General features: G+C 37.4%; 1 protein-coding gene across 11 annotated transcripts in view; it reads right to left on the bottom strand.

The window, feature by feature from the left end:
- Positions 1-19,406, bottom strand: part of HNRNPC (heterogeneous nuclear ribonucleoprotein C) — a 46,937-nt gene that overhangs the window by 2,149 nt on the left and 25,382 nt on the right. For 9 of the 11 annotated variants that reach the window (XM_004321468.4, XM_033851380.2, XM_004321467.4 and 6 more), the window contains 3 exons: positions 18,681-18,958; positions 15,382-15,496; positions 14,743-14,790 (listed from right to left, as the gene is read on the bottom strand). In XM_004321468.4, the coding sequence (XP_004321516.1) occupies positions 14,743-14,790; positions 15,382-15,496; positions 18,681-18,921 (404 nt within the window). In that variant the 5' untranslated portion in view covers positions 18,922-18,958. The remainder of the gene's footprint in view (positions 1-14,742; positions 14,791-15,381; positions 15,497-18,680; positions 18,959-19,406) is intronic. The other 2 variants (XM_004321471.4, XM_019935172.3) reach the window with 1 other exon arrangement.

Raw genomic sequence — 19,406 nt, 5'->3', positions numbered from 1 at the left:
CATTAAACCATATAAAATTGCCAATATTAACCATTTTTGGCCTATAGAAACGGTATTTCATGTGTTGTTAACTGGGTGTACATAGCATTATCAATTCTAACAACATTTAGCACTCTCCACTCAAATCTCCAACAGGACAGAGAATACTGTCTATGTTGTTCACTATTCACTACTGCCTAAATCCACTGCCTAGCACACATTTAGCTTTCAAAAATCACTGATTGCTCAATTGCTGCTTCCACTGGATAAGTATCCCAGTGATTGCTAAAGATATACCGAAGTGATGGCCTGGTATTGATGCTTCCATTTGTAAAGAGAAAAATCAAAATACAACAAAAAAACTTCCCACATGGACATCAGATCTAGACAGTCTCTTTATCCCATGCTGTTACTTTTACAAAAGCCTGTGGCAGCATATGAAGCTAAGACATACCTGTAGGAAAAAAACTTGTAATTCTAGTTCTGAACCTTTTTGGCTATTAACTTAACAACCCACCAACTGTTGCTCTGCCTAACCGCAAAGCTTTGAAATTTTATAATGCATCAGTTAACTTTTTTTTAAGGATTATTTATTTATTTATTTATTTATTATTTATGGCTGTGTTGGGTCTTCGTTTCTGTGCGTGGGCTTTCTCTAGTTGCGGCGAGCGGGGGCCACTCTTCATCGCGGCGCACAGGCCTCTCACTGTTGCGGCCTCTTGTTGCGGAGCACAAGCTCTAGATGCGCAGGCTCAGTAGTGTGGCACACGGGCCTAGTTGCTCCGCGGCATGTGGGATCTTCCCAGACCAGGGCTCGAACCCGTGTCCCCTGCATTGGCAGGCAGATTCTCAACCACTGCGCCACCAGGGAAGCCCAGGATTTTTTTGATGTGGACAACTTTTAAAGTCTTTATTGAATTTGTTACAATATTGCTTCTGTTTTATGTTTTGGTTTTTTGGCTGCGAGGCAAGTCCCCAACAGTAACTTTTTATTATCACTACCTCCTTCCATTTTTATGTATAGCTTTTCATCTTCTGGCCCAAAATTTTCCAAAGTATAATGATCCAGAAACTATAAAATATCAGTGTTCAGAAACTACTTTCCTTTGTGTAAGGTGATGCTACTTTGTACAATTTCTGGGGGTAAAAAAGTGAGTTATCCACATCTTTAGGTATGAAACATCTCATGCCTCAGCCCTGTTGAATTCAGAGATCTAACCTACCTTCCAATCTACTCACTCTCACTGGCATCAGTCTCCAAACCAATCAGCTAGCCATTCCACATTCCCTACACTCCAAGGCATTGGAATTTCCTTTTGAACCATACTAGTTCATCTAACCGGGGTAAATCGCCATAGCAAAAATGAAGAAATGCAGTCTACTTTCAATCTATGTAATGGCCTCCTGAACACAAATGGAAGTCAAACGCTCTAGTTCTCTAAAGAAAAATGTATTTTAAAAGATCAACTAGTGATGCTTTTTAGTGCCACAGAACTTAACTGCTGTTTAAGCAAAAATGGGCTCTCAAAAAACTCACAAAGATTCCTCTAAGGAAGTTTAAGTAGACTTTGCCTTATAAAATGCCAAAGTGCATCAATGTGAAAACATGAGGCAAAAACACAAAGAGAAAAACCATACCTACTGTGATAACCCTTAAAGTCAAAGGAATAGATAAGCGGAAGCTCAGTATAAAAGCTTCAAGAACCAGCTACAAATTAAGTAACCACTTTCCCCACAGGAAAGCTATACAAATAAATCACAGGAGGCATCAAAACAGCTGCTGATCCTCTAATGATAAAGCCCAATCTTCATGAAAGTTTCACTATTACCAGAGGAACAAGCACTCAACACTAAGAGAATTATGGCTGCACCTTGAATCAGAAATCTGGACACTAAGTGTTGGTATAAAAACTAGTCAGAAATAAAAGGCAATTAAAATACCATTTTAAAGAAATTAAAACATTTCTGGACACACATTAGCTAATAACATAAACAGATGAGACCAAAAAAACCCTCTATCCTAATCTCCAGGCTAAAACATAAGCATTACAAGGCATTTATTAAATGTACACGTTTTCAAAGGCAAGCTTCTTAAATGACTAGATGTAACACATAGTGATCTTTGGCCTCAAAAACCCTGATTAATAATAATACATTTCAACCACTATGAAAGTATTGATAGAAACAACTAGAATAAAGTATTAGTGGGCTTCCCTGGTGGTGCAGTGGTTAAGAATCCACCTGCCAATGCAGGGGACACAGGTTCAAGCCCTGGTCCGCGAAGATCCCACATGCCACGGACCAACTAAGCCCGTGTGCCACAACTACTGAGCGTGCGCTCTAGAGCCTGTGTGCCACAACTACTGAGCCCGAGTGCCACAACTACTGAAACCCACGAGCCTAGAGCCCGTGCTCTGCAACAAGAGAAGCCACCGCAATAAGAAGCCACAACGAAGAGTAGCCCCCGCTCGCTGCAACTAGAGAAAGCCTGCACACAGCAACAAAGAACCAATGCAGCAAAAATAAAAAGGTATTAGTAAAAACCTACGTTCTCCTGAATGTTTATTTAATGCACTGTAACTGTTTCCACTCTTAAAAATTGGATAGATAAAAAATAATTTTAGGCATATTCATTATCAAATTCTGAAAACCAACTAATTTTCAGGTATCGTTGCCCACAAAAAAATTAAATAAAAAATAAATGCCATTGGGCTTCCCTGGTGGCACAGTGGTTGAGAGTCCGCCTGCCGATGTAGGGGACACGGTTCGTGCCCCGGTCCGGGAAGATCCCATATGCTGTGGAGCGGCTAGGCACGTGAGCCATGGCCGCTGAGCCTGAGCGTCCAGAGCCTGTGCTCCACAACAGGAGAGACCACAACAGTGAGAGGCCCGCGTACAGCAAAAAAAAAAAAAAGCCATAATGTGAAATAATTTATAGGTGACAGCAATCTAGTAAGATCACCCCCCCCCCCACTGACAATACTGATTTATCAAATTCACTTTAAACATGCAATCTCATTATAATTTCATTCAAGGGTTAGGAGATATTTTTTCTTCCACTTCATTATTTTTCATCTACAACAGAAAAATTTCAAGAGAAGTTTCTTCCTCATTACCTTTGATTTTCCTAGAAAAGGGATTGATTTTATAGGGTACTATGTTTTGGGGCTTTACAATGTCTGAGACTCCCTGAAATTGTCTGCTAAAATTCTGTGAATGCTCTTAGAACAATCTACAACTTCTACAATTTCAACTGTAAGTTTCCCAGTATATCATCCAGAGTAAACCTTCAGAACACACCCCTTATGTAACATTATGCTGTACAGTTTTGTAGAAAAGGACTTTACAAAATTTATTTATCTTTGGCCTTGTGTGGACTGAAGCATTATACTGCATGAGCAGAATATCAACTACCGATACTCATGAATACCAGAATTTAAAAAACTGTTCCAAGAATCAAGGCCTTCAATAACTGGCATCTTTGAACATTATAAATGTATTCCTGGGTATTTCTTCCTCACTCTTTATAAAACCTTCTGAGAAACCGTATTTGAATGATTTAGGTAACTATTTTGCAACCTTTTTTAAAACTACCAAAACTTCCACCAGATTATATTGACAGTACAACCCCATCAAGTAGACTTTATATCTTACCATTCTTTTTTTAGTAATTAACACAATGAAATTATCTTAAGTTTATTATTGAAGACTATGGTATACAATTCTAACATATAAATACTTATTAAAAACTAATTTTTTAAGTTCACCCTAATCTAATTTTAATAGTATATATTTCTTTAAATGTCAAAGCTTTATTTTACAAATGAGTAGACTACTGACTTTAACTACATAAGGGAAAAGTGCAAAAAATGACAATGTGACATGTTTAATTCAGGTTTATATTAAAATGAAAATATAAAACTGTGTTATGTCAAATACTGACCCTCAAAACCCATTTTCATGATGTAGTTGGAATTCATCCTGTTGAGCTTTAAAATAAACTAGCGAAATTCTTAGAATTTGTGTTTTATTTCTAAGATACAATTTCGAAAATTGTTATTTGTAGGCACCCCTCCCCAAACGTTGCCTTGAGGAGTCTGGGAGAAGCCAAACTAGATACAAGGGTTAACACTTGTTTTGCTGATACAATTTGTAGATAGAGTTCCAAATACCAAGGTAAATTTGCATAGTTGCACTTTATGGTCCTTGACTTTCTTCAAATTGCCCTTTATGGTCCATTTAAGGATACAGATTATCTGTATGACAGTTAAAATTAGTAACAGCAAGTACTTCTGATCTAAATGATAAAGGGACTAAATGATAAACCAGTCTGCTGTACAGGATTCATTCAATATATAGGGTCACCCAAACTATCAAAATTTAACTAAATAACCATTCTTTAACTAAAGGGGAAAAAAACACATAAAGAGGTTATTAGTACCTCTGTAAGGTTTAAGAAGCTTGCCCAAAGTTTGGGGAACACCACATGCACTGCTGCTTACAAAGAGCAGGAATCAACAGCCTCTATATATGTAGAACCAATGGTAGCAATCAATAATTGGTTCTGCAATCTTCTTTTGAAAAGAACTGTTGATATTAGTATTTAGAGATATTTTTGCAAATTCAAAGATACATTTGATTAAAAATTGTCCCACTGATTTTTTTTTTTTTTTTTTTTTGGCGGTACGCAGGCCTCTCCCGTTGCAGAGCACAGGCTCCGGACGTGCAGGCTCAGCGGCCATGGCTCACGGGCCCAGCCGCTCCACGGCATGTGGGATCTTCCCGGACCGGGGCACGAACTCGTGTCCCCTGCATCGGCAGGCAGACTCTCAACCACTGCGCCACCAGGGAAGCCCTGTCCCACTGATTTTTACAAACAGTTTTGCAAGAGAGGGAAGAAATACCGAATGTACATACTCATTTTAAGATGCATCCAATCTCACAACTTTTAAAATATGAGAAGTTGCTTCTTAAAATTAAGCAACTATATTGAACTTTCTTGATGGATTCATAGGAAAGCTATGTTAACATAAAACTATATGTTTCATAGGAAGGCAATTTGAAAATTCACTTGAAAAAAAAATAATCTGGGTGATAAAATGCAGATTGCTTTGAGTCCTAAATCAATCTTTTTAGAAACAGGACTGGATCCAAGAAAATATTAAGGAAAAAAACCTTTTTAATCCCTGGCTTTGCTTCTGTTTATCAAACTTTCCATCCAGGTGATAATCTTTTCAAGACTCCTTAATTTCCAAAAAATTATACTATTACTCATTTGTCATGATGTCCTCAACATATCCAAAAGATAATGTCTTAAACTCAGTGTGGTCCAATTTTTACTTTTTTAAAAGCTGAAATTAAAAACAGTATTTATGAAAAATACTGTTTATAAACAGTAAGTTAAGAACATATAAGCTCATTCATTCCTATATTCTCATATTATCAAGCCAGGTCAGAGTACAATTCTCTCTTTTCACTTAAAATAAAATTTCTTTTAAGGAGTTGTCTGAGAAAACAGATTTGTGGTTGCCAGGGGATAGGGTGGAGGGAAGAGCTGACTACAAAGGAGCTTCATGGCGAATTTTTGGAGGTATAAAACTACCTATATTTTGACTGTACTGGTAGATACATGGGTACGCATGTAAAAACTGTACACCGAAAGAGTAAATTTTACCGTATATATATATATATATATATATATATATATATATATATATATATATATAATTTTAAAAGTTTTCTAAGTTGTCTCCACAATCTGTCTTTCCATTCCCTCTTGAATCTCCTTGTAAAGTTTTGTGCCCCCACCATTATCAAAACCTACCCTTATCACTAATGATTTCCACACATGCTACTGCCTACTTTACATCTCTCAAAGTGGATATCTAATAAGGAGGTTAAGTTAACATGTCCACAACTCATCTGTTATATTCACCCCTCACCCTGGTTCCTTCTATGTTCTCTCCCTATCCACTGTTTCTATAAATTCCAAGCCAAAACTTTGGTGACATCTTTGATTCCTCTCTTAGCCCTCACATAGATCTAGAAGCAAATCTGTCTGCATTAACTTCAAAAAATTCAACTACTTCTCACCATTCCCACCATCACCTCCCTGATCCTTCCCCAAATGACTGTATAGATAATTCCATCATCCACTTATTATCTATTTTCAGAATAATCTTGTTAAGACATTACAATTAAGATCCTTTCTGGGCTTCCCTGGTGGCGCAGTGGTTGAGAGTCCGCCTGCCAATGCAGGGGACACGGGTTCGTGCCCTGGTCCGGGAAGATCCCACATGCCGTGGAGCGGCTGGGCCCGTAAGCCATGGCCACTGAGCCTGTGCGTCTGGAGCCTGTGCTCCGCCAATGGGAGAGGCCACACAGTGAGAGGCCCGTGTACTGCAAAAAAAAAAAAAAAAAAAAAAAAAAGATCCTTTCTGCTCACAACTCTCCAATGGCCTTTCCCTCATTCAGAGTAAAAACTAAAGATACACAACATCTTAACAGTGCTGTATATGTGTTCAACCCATTCATCATCTCTGAGACCATCTATTTTCCACTAGTACCCCTGGTGCACACAACAATGCCTCATAATAAGATCTTAACAAATAGTTGTTGAGAAAATAAGTGACTTTCCTAAACTGGCCTCTAGGAAAGTATTTATCAAAATTCATCAACAACAGATAACAAACCAAACCTACCCATTTAAGGAAAGCCAGTAGGATTAGTCTGCCTTTTTTCTAGCTTTAAAGACTACTGGGAGAGTTTTTCCCTAAGAAAATCAGACAAAACTTGAATAATAATCTACCACAAAACCGAATCCTTTTTCAAGCTATTTATTACAAAATAAAAATCAGATCTTGTGCCTATAATGTATGTAATTTGAGCCTATTATGCCATGCTTCCTGTAAGGAAATCACAAAGACAATTTTCCATAGATGAGTTTCTCCTGCTATTATATTATACTTTTTGTACCTTATGAATCTGTTCCCCTTGCTAAACTCCACTAATCTCACAGTAATAGCACACTTATCACTGTAAAGTAATAAAGGTCTTGGAAAAAAAGTTTATCCACCTAAACAAGTCAAATTCTATTTGGTAGACTCTGTTTCTTATTCCTTGGATTACAGTTTAAGAGGGTATCAAAGTAAAATCTTATCCTGTTTATCAAAAGGATATGTCCTCTTTCTTTCCTTGAAAAATAACACTGGTTTCCTGGATATTCTTTCACTATTCCCAACAGCTTTGTTCCAAAACTACAGCCTGGGTTCTCTAACTTCCGTAAGAGCAGTCTTCACTCATTATATTTCTCATATCAAACACTACTCAAAATTTGTTATACCTAGTCAGGACTAACTTTGTAGCACTCCAGACGTGTACTGTCCAGCTGAGTAGTGACTGGCCATGTGTGGCTAATTTAAAACAAATTTAAAATTCAGTTCTGCAGTCATGTTAGCCACATTTCCCATATGTGGCTGTCTACAACAATAGTGCACATATAGAATCATCACACAAAGTTCTATTGGACAGCGCTGTTCTGGTTTGTTCCTTCCAGACATCTACCTATACCTATATATAATTTCCAAAGAGAGCCTAGAATTCTATAACTTTAAGTCTATAACAAAAACATAACAAACTAGCTAAATGTCCTTAGTATAAATTGATAGTTACACATCTCCTATGACCACAAAACAAAATGGTGAAACTATTAAAAAAAGCTAAAAAGATTAATAATAAACTTCAAAAATGATATTAGATTCTGTATCCAGAGACTTATATCCAGAATATATGAAAAAGCTTTACCCAATATAAAACTGGGCAAAGGATCTGAACACATTTCTCCAAAGATGAACAAACAGGCAATTAGCACATGAAAACCCAACATCAGCTTTTAAGAAAATACAAATCAAAATCACAATAGGATAATCCTCACACTAGAATAAACAACAAAGATACATAATAAAACAAATGTTGGCAAGGATGTGGAGAAATTAAAACCCTCATAACATGGCTGATAGGAAGGTAAAATGGCACAGATGCTTTGGAAGACAGTATGGCAGTCCCCCCAAAAGTTAAACAGAATTATCATTAAGACCCAGCAATTCTACTCCTAGGTACACACCCAAGAGAAATGAAAACATATGCCCATGCAAAAATGTGTATACCAATGTTCAGAGCAGCATTATTCAAAATGTGGAAACATCTCAAAAGTCTACCAACTGATGAAGGGATAAACAGAATGTGGTATTATCCAAGCAATGGAATATAATTCAACAATAAAAAGGAATGAAGTACTAATACAGGGTGTAACATGGATGAACTGTGAAAAATTCACGGAAGAAACTGGTCACAAAAGACATCTCATATGATTCCACTGACATGAAATGTCCGCAATAGGCAAATTTATAGATAGAAAGCGGATGCTAGGCCTCGGGATAGAGGAAGAATAGGGAACAACTGCTAGTAAGTTGTTTATTTTTGCGGTGATAAAATGTTCTAATATTAGATAATGATCATGACTGCACAACTCTGAATATATAAATTGAACTGTATACTGTAAAATGAATTACATCTCAACAAAGCTACGTTTTAAAAAAAAAAAAAAAATTAACATCAAGGAGCTTGACAAAGTATACCCGGATGGAGAATGTCCTGAAATAGATTCCTAAAACAGCAGAGGTTACCTTTCCATTAGGTAATAATGTACCCAAAACACCACTTAATTAAGAGCCAAAGCAGATTCTTTGATCTAGACTCAAATGCTTCCCCTTCAAATAAATATCTCCCACTTACTCAACAAGAGTCCAGGACACAAATTTAAATCCAATAATATCATATTTATGTTCAAAGTATAGTCATACTAATATATGCACGCATCTAAAATCTTTCTGCCAACTACAACATGATCAGGTTCCCGTAAGAAAGAACCAACAAAAGGGCTCTAAGCAAATGAAAAATTTTACCCTATGCCTAAAATGACATCTAAACTGTCACCTAAAGAGGCATCTCTTAGCTTTTCCAAGTAGCCAAAAACCCTCTTGCTCTCTGAATCACATGCTCTTTCCAAGCAGATGGTCGCACTCAGTTCTCCAAAACCTAAATATTTCATGTACTCTTCCTTCATACACACATACAAAGCCCATCTCTTGGGTCCAGTGTTGCTCAGGAATATCAGAGAATTGGAAGAAAAGGAGGGAGCCAAGAAGACAGCTCCTCTAACACCAATAAGATGGGTGGTGGTGCCTCCAATCCATGTACTGTATTTTTTGACTTCTTAATTCAAAATCTAAAACACTATGCCTAGAACAAAATAAGGGCTCAAATATTAGTTTAAGGAATATGATGGTCAGCCTCTTTTACCTGTCTTGCATTTCAATGGAGATTCCCCCACCTCAACTTCCTTTCTCCACTCTCTATCACCAGCATACCTTAGTGGAAAAGATCTGCAGGGTAAGTATCAACAAAATTGCTTATTTCCCAAAATTCTAACAACTAACTCAAAGCTTCCAAACACTTGTCACTTAGCAAAAAGGTTATGCCTTTGATGGCATAATTCTAGTCATAAAAGATAAAAATCTCAGCTTTACTTGACTATTTTCTCCCTACAAAGCACCTGCTCTCATAACTTTGACCCAATAAATCATGCCAAGAGCAGTCTACCTCAGAAATTTCTCCCCATTCCAACATTTACAATGGTTACTACACATCTTTTCCCCTCCAGTTTCTCTTTTCTAGTCATGGAGTTGTTTATAAGACATCACTGCTAATATGACACAACTAAATATGCCATACAACTGCCCTTGACAACCAACATTCCTTCCAATCACAGCTGGCTGCTTCCCCAAATATGCTAAGGATATTCATAACTGTGTATCTTTATTAGAGATGTACCCTCACCCTACCCGCCTAAAAAACCTCCTGCTTAATACCAAAGGCAGGTTCAAATACTGCCCTTTGTGAAACTACCTGGAGCTCTTTAAAATTTAACAGGGGAGCTTATAGCTCCCCAAAGGGCAACACAATTCATCTTTCTATGAGACAATCCTGTACAAAGCAGGACACACAGCAGCCCCTATTAATTTCATAGCACTTTCTTCACTGTATAATATAGTACATATCATACATGTACCACATTTGATCTGCTTGTAGATTTACTTCATTCCTCTATTCATGGTGTACTAGCAATATTTACTTAATATATTTGTATGTAGAGTAATAGCAGCACTCTGAAAAATCTCTAGTGGAACAACTTCACAGTTCAGTCACTTATACATTGTTGACATTATTATCCATATGCAACTTATGATCAGTTATGTATTATAAAGTCCTCAAAGACCACTGAACTAAAACCATGGTCCTTTTGAACCAGATCTTTTGCTTACCAGGTGTTTAACATGTCTCAGCTATCATACTATAGCCTATTATCAAATCTGACTAAGTGCTCCCAAGTTCTTTATAGAAGAATGACTGAGAAAGAATTACTCCACTGTCCATAACTGATATTTCTTTTATTCAAATTGAGACACAATTCGCATACCAAACCACAAAATAAACCCTTTGAATATGTACAACTCAGTGACTGTTAGTATTCTCACAAATTTCTGCTATCATCACCACTCTAATTCCAAAACATTTTCCCTGGGTGATCTTATAAGGGAAAGAAAAGCGGGACTACAACTGATTACAGAAAGTACATCTGAAAGCTTTTCCTAAAAATGGATATGTTTTTACACTCAAGAAAACACTGTAAATATTTGTGGCAGAAATCAGAAACACTTATAAATCAAGCTTGATAAGAATATTGCCAGGTTAGCTGTGACAAACAATTTCATACATGTTAGCCTACTGAAGAACTTTCAGATCTACTTTTAGTATATTCCAATCCTCTTGCGTGAAAGATAAGATTCCTCAAAAACTATAGCTTTAAAAATTTTTTTTTATTGGAAAAGAGTTGATTTACAATGTTGTGTTACTTTCTGCTGTACAGCAAAGTGTATCAGTTATACATATATATATCTCCATTCTTTTTTAGACTCTTTTCCCATATAGGTCATTACAGCGTATCAAGTAGAGTTCCCTGTGCTATACCAAAAACTACAGCTTTAATGCCTGTTAGATATCTCCAACAATGTGCCAATTATTTTTATTACAACACTTTCGGTACAACAGCACAATGTGCCTTCTAATGATCAGTAATTTCAAAAATAAATGACTAAATATCAATGTGGAAAGAGAATTTAAATAAAGAGAAATTAATTTAAGCATTTGAAAGAAAAAACACTCAAAGGAACTGCTTCACACAAGAAGTCCTCTGACAGGAACTATTCCAGCAACAATTTCCCTAGAAGCAACAACAAGATTCAACAGGACACAACTCGAACTGGATCTTTGTCAGCTTACAGGACTTATCAGACTTTCAACATCAATGAACAATATGTTTTGTAATCAAGGGTAACTGATGCAACTCTCCTAGTTTTATACACAGACCCCCATGAATATTCACCCAACTTTGAGCCTTGTACTCCTACCAGAAAAAAAATGTTAACAGATCTCTGAGTAATTATAAACTATGCATGACAGTTTATAGCATATTTGAAAGAGCTGACAATCTATCTGAGTGACATTAACAACTCTATCTAAAATGGTAGTTTTACGTATGTTGGCACAATTTATGTTAAACTCATTTAAGAACTTCCAACATCTATTACATCAGGAATGGCCTTAAGAACAAATAAAAAGACAGGCCTAATTTACATAATTTATGAAAAAGATAATTTGCATTAAGACTACAGAATCCAATCTGCTGTCTCCTCAGAAGACAGCATACTAAAATATAAGCGACTCAGTTAAATTTTAATATTTGATTATCCTCCAGTTTTTTTTGCGGTACGTAAGCCTCTCACTGCCGTGGCCCCTCCCGTTGCAGTGCACAGGCTCCGGATGCGCAGGCTCAGTGGCCATGGCTCACGGGCCCAGCCGCTCCGCGGCATGTGGGATCTTCCCAGACAGGGGCACGAACCCGTGTCCCCTGCATCGGCAGGCGGACTCTCAACCACTGCGCCACCAGGGAAGCCCTATCCTCCAGTTTTAAAGATAGAGTATTTATAATCTTTGGGATTTGATCACCAATACCCACAAATACCCAAGCAAAAATACAAATCACTCTAATTCTCCTAACAAAACATCATTTATCACTTACTTCCTGATATCTAAAATATATATATCTCCTTAAGAAACACCCAATGCCTTCATTCTTAAAGTTTCTAACAAAAGTCAGGCTAATGATGATTAAAGTGCGTAATACCTTCATGAAATATTCTGGTCTCCACTCCCACCTCTCCCATGTCAAAAAAGAGAAAAGAAAAGAAGAAAATAGTACTTGAATCTCAACTAGCCTCCAAATCTACCCCACTAGTTCACAGGGAATACAGGTGGCAGAGGAACATGCTAAACAACACAAAATACAACCTGCAAAATCTGTGGTCTAAAAAAATTTCCAGTCTGTGGAACACTGATGAGATTATTTTAACTATTTTAATTATAAATGGTATTGTCATTATATTTATAAAAGCAGTCTTTATATTTTACTGATATACTACTTTCTTATATATGTATATTTGAATTAAAAAGTTCCATAACACAGAGTAAACAAAAAAGTTGAAGTAACTACTAAACAGCATGTCTAGAAAACAAACACCAATCAGTCTTCATTTCACTATGAAGACTTCTGTCACATAAAGAACTCTAATTATGCTAGAGATGTTAGTTTTTGTGGAGAGGAATGGTGGGGTGTCCATGATTCCCTTCATTTTGATATTACAGGAAAGATTGGGAATTCTTGACTGATTAAAAGCATGATAATATTTGAGGGTTATTTTATAATGCAATCTATCTTCCACGTTGCCTTTAGTCTTCATAACAACTCTATTAGTAGGCATTATTATCTCCATTTTAGGGATAAGAAAACTGAGATGACATATATGACTCTGGTCATAACCTTTTCCACTAAGTGATTAAGTCTTTGGATTCCTCAATTATTCTTTTCTCTGCTCTGTATCAGCTGCCTCCCTAACATAACAATAGGTAGCAGAAATGTCAAATTTATGTCTTGAAATATTCATGTGAATTTCATGTTCTTCAGGGTATGACTAAGGACCAAAGTGACTAAGTAGACAGATTTAACCTCCATTTACATAACAGGAAGCAGAGCTTTCAGCACATCTCACAGCCAATTTCCTATCTTCTTAAGAATCTAACAGCTGATTCAGGATGTCTTAATCTTGTGAATAAAGTATCTTCAGGATGACTTCTGAGAGAAAACTATACCATTTTCCTGAGAAGTTTTTCCATTCTTAAAATGTTCGTTTCCCCAACAGACCTCAGTATATATTTAAATGAGCTCTTTTCCAGGTACTATTTGGTTACTCCATCACTCATCAGAATTCTTTTTCTACTGGTTGAGATTAGAATGGAAGATCAAAGACATTCCTTTTCACTGACACTCCATAATATCAAGCAATAGAGAATAACTAAATGTCTCTCTTGCCTCTTGAAAAACTAAAAAGTGAGGCCAACAGTGGTAGTGTCACTTTTTTTTTTTTTTTTTTTTTTTTTCTGCGGTACGCGGGCCTCTCACTGCTGTGGCCTCTCCCGTTGCGGAGCACAGGCTCCGGACGCGCAGGCTCAGGGGCCATGGCTCACAGGCCCAGCCGCTCCGCAGCATGTGGGATCTTCCCGGACTGGGGCACGAACCCGTGTCCCCTGCATCGGCAGGCGGACTCTCAACCACTGTGCCACCAGGAAAGCCCCCATGTCACCAATTTTTAAGACCAAATAGCAGTGGTAAGAAATTTGAAGATATTTCTGCAAACACCTAAATGATTTCACTCTTCTCTGCTGTCTCTAACTCTTTTACTCAATTTTGAAATTCCTCACTTAAAAGAGCTTTTCCCAAACTTATTTAGAGTAGGATGATAAAGGAATGGTCAAAGTTTCACTGCCTCACCAAGACAACTAGAAGTAAAACTTTAGAGGACAATTCTCATGAAGGTAGAAGTGTACACTGTTAAAATTTTCTATACACTCAAAGTCATACATAACTTATCCCTATCCACACATCTACCAATTTTCTCATGACTTTTTCAAATACGAATGCTATTCTGTAGGCACAAGAAATCATAATCATTGTTCCAACCTCCCTGCCTTTTAGAACTGTATCATCACCCCAATCTACAATACAAACACTTCAACATTAACTTCTAAAGCAATCTGTATTGTTAATTCATTATATATGCTTATTGCATCCTATTTCATATTGGTTGGTTTGCTCAAAGGAGACTTGGATTTTTAAGGTTAGGAATCATTTTTTACAGTTTTGCTGCAATCCCTTACAATGCAAAACCAAGGGGCCAGTATGCAATAGGGAAATAATGAAGAGAACATGATACTGCTAATTTAGTCCCATTTCATCATTAGGCAAGTCAGTCCTTACTTTTATGTGGCAAACAAATTAAAACATTTTCTCTGACAATATATATAAAACTGATTCTTTGAAATCAACAGAAACGTCACCTTAGCTAGTCTACCTCTGACAATTTTGGGGAAGGTATTTTTTCATTATGTTCTGGCAGAAAGAGGGGGTTTTATTTGAAAACATGTCTGTTATTCATTACTACAAAATGGAACATTACTACGCAATAGAAAAATAAAATGGTTCTCACTAGACAGCTTCTTTCTGGAATAGACAAAACATTTTAAACATACCTGTCATAATAATCCCGTTGAAAGTCATAGTCCAAGTCAAAAGAGGAGCTGAAAAATAAATACCAAAGAGGATTAATTTGGAACTGTTGATGTAAATTCACAACAGCCGATGGGAAAAAAAAAAAACCCACGCTAAACCAACCCAACAAATAGATCAATAGATTAGCATGAACTAACATCCAATCATAACACAACAGATCTCTAAATTCCAATCACCTTAGGTCACTGGCCATTCAGTGGCCAAACTGCAAATTTAGGTGTAAGATTGCTAAAATGTCAACACACAACATTAACAGCTAAAATAAGAACATGGAAAAATACAATAGTAAATTAAACATTTTTATGTCATCCTCCTTCCCTCTCTCCCTCCCCAGCTTCTTAGAAGCTAAATAACTCCTCCTGAAGGACTGTAATTTATGCTTTAAATACCAAACTACTCTTTAATAGTAAAAACCTCAGGGAATTCTAATAATTCTCTGGGAAATGGGGTAAAAGGAGGTATATTAACACAAAATTAATAAAGCATTACTTTCGCACATATAAAACATACTACAGTTAACCCTCCCCACATCCAGAAAACAGATAGAGAAGATGCCCACTGATGGACACAATGCAGTTATAAATAATAAAGTTCCGGACCTGAGTAGAGGGGACGGAGAAGGGTGTTCTGGTACTGACCCGTACATCTCCGCTGCAGATCGTTTCACACCTGCTTTTCCTCGGTTCACTTTTGGCTCTGCAGCCAGATTAATATCTGAAAAAAACAAAAACAAAAGCTTTAATGACACCTCCGTTGAGGGGGTAGGGTGGGGTGGGGTGGTCCTCAAACTGCAGCTTTTTAAAGTGTACATGGCCATACATATCAACAAAGGTCAAAAGATATACCTCACCATTCCTTGTCATATAAAATAGGCTCAAGAATTTTTTACAAGGTTTGGACTTAATCTTCCATTTCTTTGTCCTCTGTTCTGTACCAACAAAGCATTCATTATGCAAAACACATTAAGTTTGTCTCTGGTACCTTCTACCCTCAGCTCGCACACTTCAATGAGAAACTCTCACCATTCAGAGAGTGCTCACTCAGTTACTATCAAAGAAGAAAAGTATCAGTGACCAACAGTTGCCTTTCCAGAAATGATTCTGTGTATTTAAAATAAGCACAAATATTAGGAATGACCTCAGAGATATAAATATATAGCAATTCATGAATTAACATGGTTGAAGTACGGCACCCTCAAAATTATCCCCAAAGAGGAATTTTTAATTCTCCTTACAAACAGGATAACCTGAAAAGTTGCATATAAAATACTTAAGAAATACTGTGCAAGGCTGCCCTGGTAGAGCAGTGGTTAAGAATCCGCCTGCCAATGCAGGCGACACGGACGGGTTGAAGCCCTGGTCCGGGAAGATCCTACATGCCGCGGAGCAACTAAGCCCGTGCGCCACAACTACTGAGCCTGTGCTCTAAAGCCCGCACGCCACAACTACTGAAGCCTGCGCGCCTAGAGCCCGTGCTCTGCAACAAGAGAAGCCACACAATGAGAAGCCCACGCTCCACGATGAGTAGCCCCTGCTTGCCGCAACTAGAGAAAAGCCCGTGCACAGCCACAAAGACCCAATGCAGCCAAAACTATAAATAAATAAATAAACTTATAAAGAAAAAACAAACGAAACTCTATTTGGAGAAACTACTAAAAAAAATAGAGAAATACCGTGCAAACAGCGAGATGCTTAAGTAAACAACCTTTACATGCATGCATACACACAGTCCAAGAAAAGGGAAACACGCAAAAAAAAAAAATCGTAGTTTCCATATACAGCATAATTTTTAAAATACCTATGCCAGAGTACCCAGCTGCTTGCCATGCCACCCACTACCTATGAAAGAGTTCATGTTCTCCCTCCTATTTTAACAGAAGAGACCATTTGTCAAAAAACAATTAGCCAAAAGCTAGCCAGCTCTCCAAAACTCAGTTTAAATGACTAATTGAAAAACAGACGTTTAAGTACACTGTCTATTTGCTAAACACCATTACATTTATGAATAATCTTCAGAGTTCTTGGCTCACTAAACATTTCTAATTTTTAATATGTAATGTTTATTAACAACCTTGCTTTTTACAGTTTTGACTTTGGAATCTTAAGATTTTACAAAACTAAATATAGAATTTTTAAATCAATTTAAAAATGTAATAAAATGAAACAGAACTAAATTATATATCAGTTGATTATACAACCTTATAGAATAATTATTTCATGTGATTCTAAACTATAGTATAGTTGACTCTTGAACAACATAGGGGTTGGGGCGCTGACCCTCTGCACAGTTGAAAATCTGCATATAACTTAACAGTTGGCCCTCCTCATCCATGGTTCCTCACTGGGCGATTCAACCAACATTCCTGTAATACTGTAATACATATTTATTAAAAAAAAAAAATTCCACGTATAAGTGGATCTGCGCAGTGCAAACACATGTTGTTCAATCAAAGGAAAACTGTACTAAGTCAATATCCAAAATAGAATATACAGTAATAAAATGAACCTCAAATCTAAAATAACATTTAGTAATCTTAACTTTGGTAAAAACACCTATGATTGTTTGAAACTGCGGTACAAAGCGCACGTAAAAGCATACGTTTTGTTTCTTAAAAAAGTAATGTGGGGCTTCCCTGGTGGCGCAGTGGTTGAGAGTCCGCCTGCCGATGCAGGGGACACGGGTTTGTGCCCCGGTCCGGGAAGATCCCACATGCCGCAGAGTGGCTGGGCCCGTGAGCCATGGCCGCTGAGCCTGCGCGTCCGGAGCCTGTGCTCCGCAACGGGAGAGGCCACAACAGTGAGAGGCCCGCGTACCGCAAAAAAAAAAAAAAAAAAAAAAAGTAATGTGTCCCCTATTCTGCGCAAGATGCAACTGAAATTCAGTAACGATAAACACTCCTGGTATAACAGGTTTCTAAATAACTCCCATTAAAAGGAGCCAACAGTCTTATGAAAAAGGGACAAACTCCAGGATAGATCAAGAAATACACAGATGACATGGAGTATCTTGTAGTACCAGAAAGCAAGGAAGCAATGCAATATTAGAAGAGTAAGGTCTCAAGGACACAGGAACCAACTTGAAGGTTATCGATCCACTGGCCAAAGACGAAATATCCTGAGCTCTAAAGAATGATTTGCAATGGACTGAACATATGTAATGCGATCTAAAGTTTAGAATATAAACTGTTTATCAACAGAGATCAGATCTCATTTCTCAAAATTTGAACATGCTAGATCACAGAGAACCCTACTGGGAGAAACCAATATCTAAAACAACCTTTTATTGAGTGTAACATACTGAACTAGAAGCTTCTCGTGAAACATCTCAATTAATCCTCTCAATTTATCTAATTTCTCTTGACAGCCCCGAAGTATTATTACTCAGGTAAGAACAGATAATAAACTGAGGTCCTATTACCTTCATTTTAACAAATGAGAATATTAAAGACTCAGCCAAACTAGACAGACTGCCCAACACATAGTTGTGAGGCCCCAACATACAGCCCAGCAATCTAACTCTAGAATACATGACTAAGCTATACTGTCTTCACCCAGTCGACTGTGCAGTAAGACACAGCCATTTAAAGCAGCAATAGTACCTTATGAAATATCACTCCTATCTCCCCTACCTTACTCAAGACTGCCAACTAAGAGTTATCCAGTCTCTACTATCACAAAACGGCCTAATAAGTATAATCCTCTTTAGCCTATGAAACCTATAAACCCAACATTTTTATTAGGCTAATGTCAGTCATAACATCCAGAACACCTCAGACTGTTAAGTTTATGAAGAGGGAGACAAAGAGAAGACATGAACAGAAAAACTCTCAGATCTGAATTATATAATCAATGATATAATCAATATAATCAATGAAAAATTAATTCAACCCAGACCTTACCTAAAACCTGGCCAGCAATCATTCTGCCATCTTCTCCTGCCACAGCAGCCCGGGCATTTCTCTCATTAACATACTGAACGAAGGCAAAACCCTTATGAACAGAGCAACCCACGATTTTGCCATATTTCGAGAAGATTGCCTCCACATCAGATTTCTTGACCACAAGAGTATTGAGATTCCCAATGAATACACGGGAGTTCATGGAGCGAGGATCCGTCTTGTTGGTAACATTGCTGGCCATTGTCTTTGATGGTAAGGTGCTTCACAAAGCTGAAAAACTGAGAGAAAAAACGGCATTCAGGTGAAAAGATGTTAAAAACAAAACAATCCTTGATAAAAACCTGTTCTACTCTTATTTTGAACCACTGTGACTACCTACTACCTTATTTTGAACCACTTTCAGTCAACTGAAAAGGATCTCATAGCAGCAAGTATATTACTATTCAGAGACTAGAGCCCCCTGAATAAATCCTTATAGAAATTCAATCTCCTCTTCTGTAGTATATTCCTGCTAGATTATCCCTTGTGGCGGGGGGGGGGGGGGGGGAGTCCTCTTCACAGATTATTGGCAACACAATCTTCTTGGGCATTATTAATTCCAAGTGACCTCCCTGTTTTAAAGTCCTCAAGGAAATTAGAACCCCCTAAGCTCTCTACCACTGACTTCTTGTTTTTCACCTTCCCAGTCATGCTAACCTAACTATTTCTTGCCATCTATCATCAATA

This window comes from Tursiops truncatus, chromosome 2, assembly GCF_011762595.2.
Source record: "Tursiops truncatus isolate mTurTru1 chromosome 2, mTurTru1.mat.Y, whole genome shotgun sequence".
Lineage (NCBI taxonomy): Eukaryota > Metazoa > Chordata > Mammalia > Artiodactyla > Delphinidae > Tursiops > Tursiops truncatus.
This window is presented reverse-complemented; position numbering and strand designations above follow the sequence as displayed.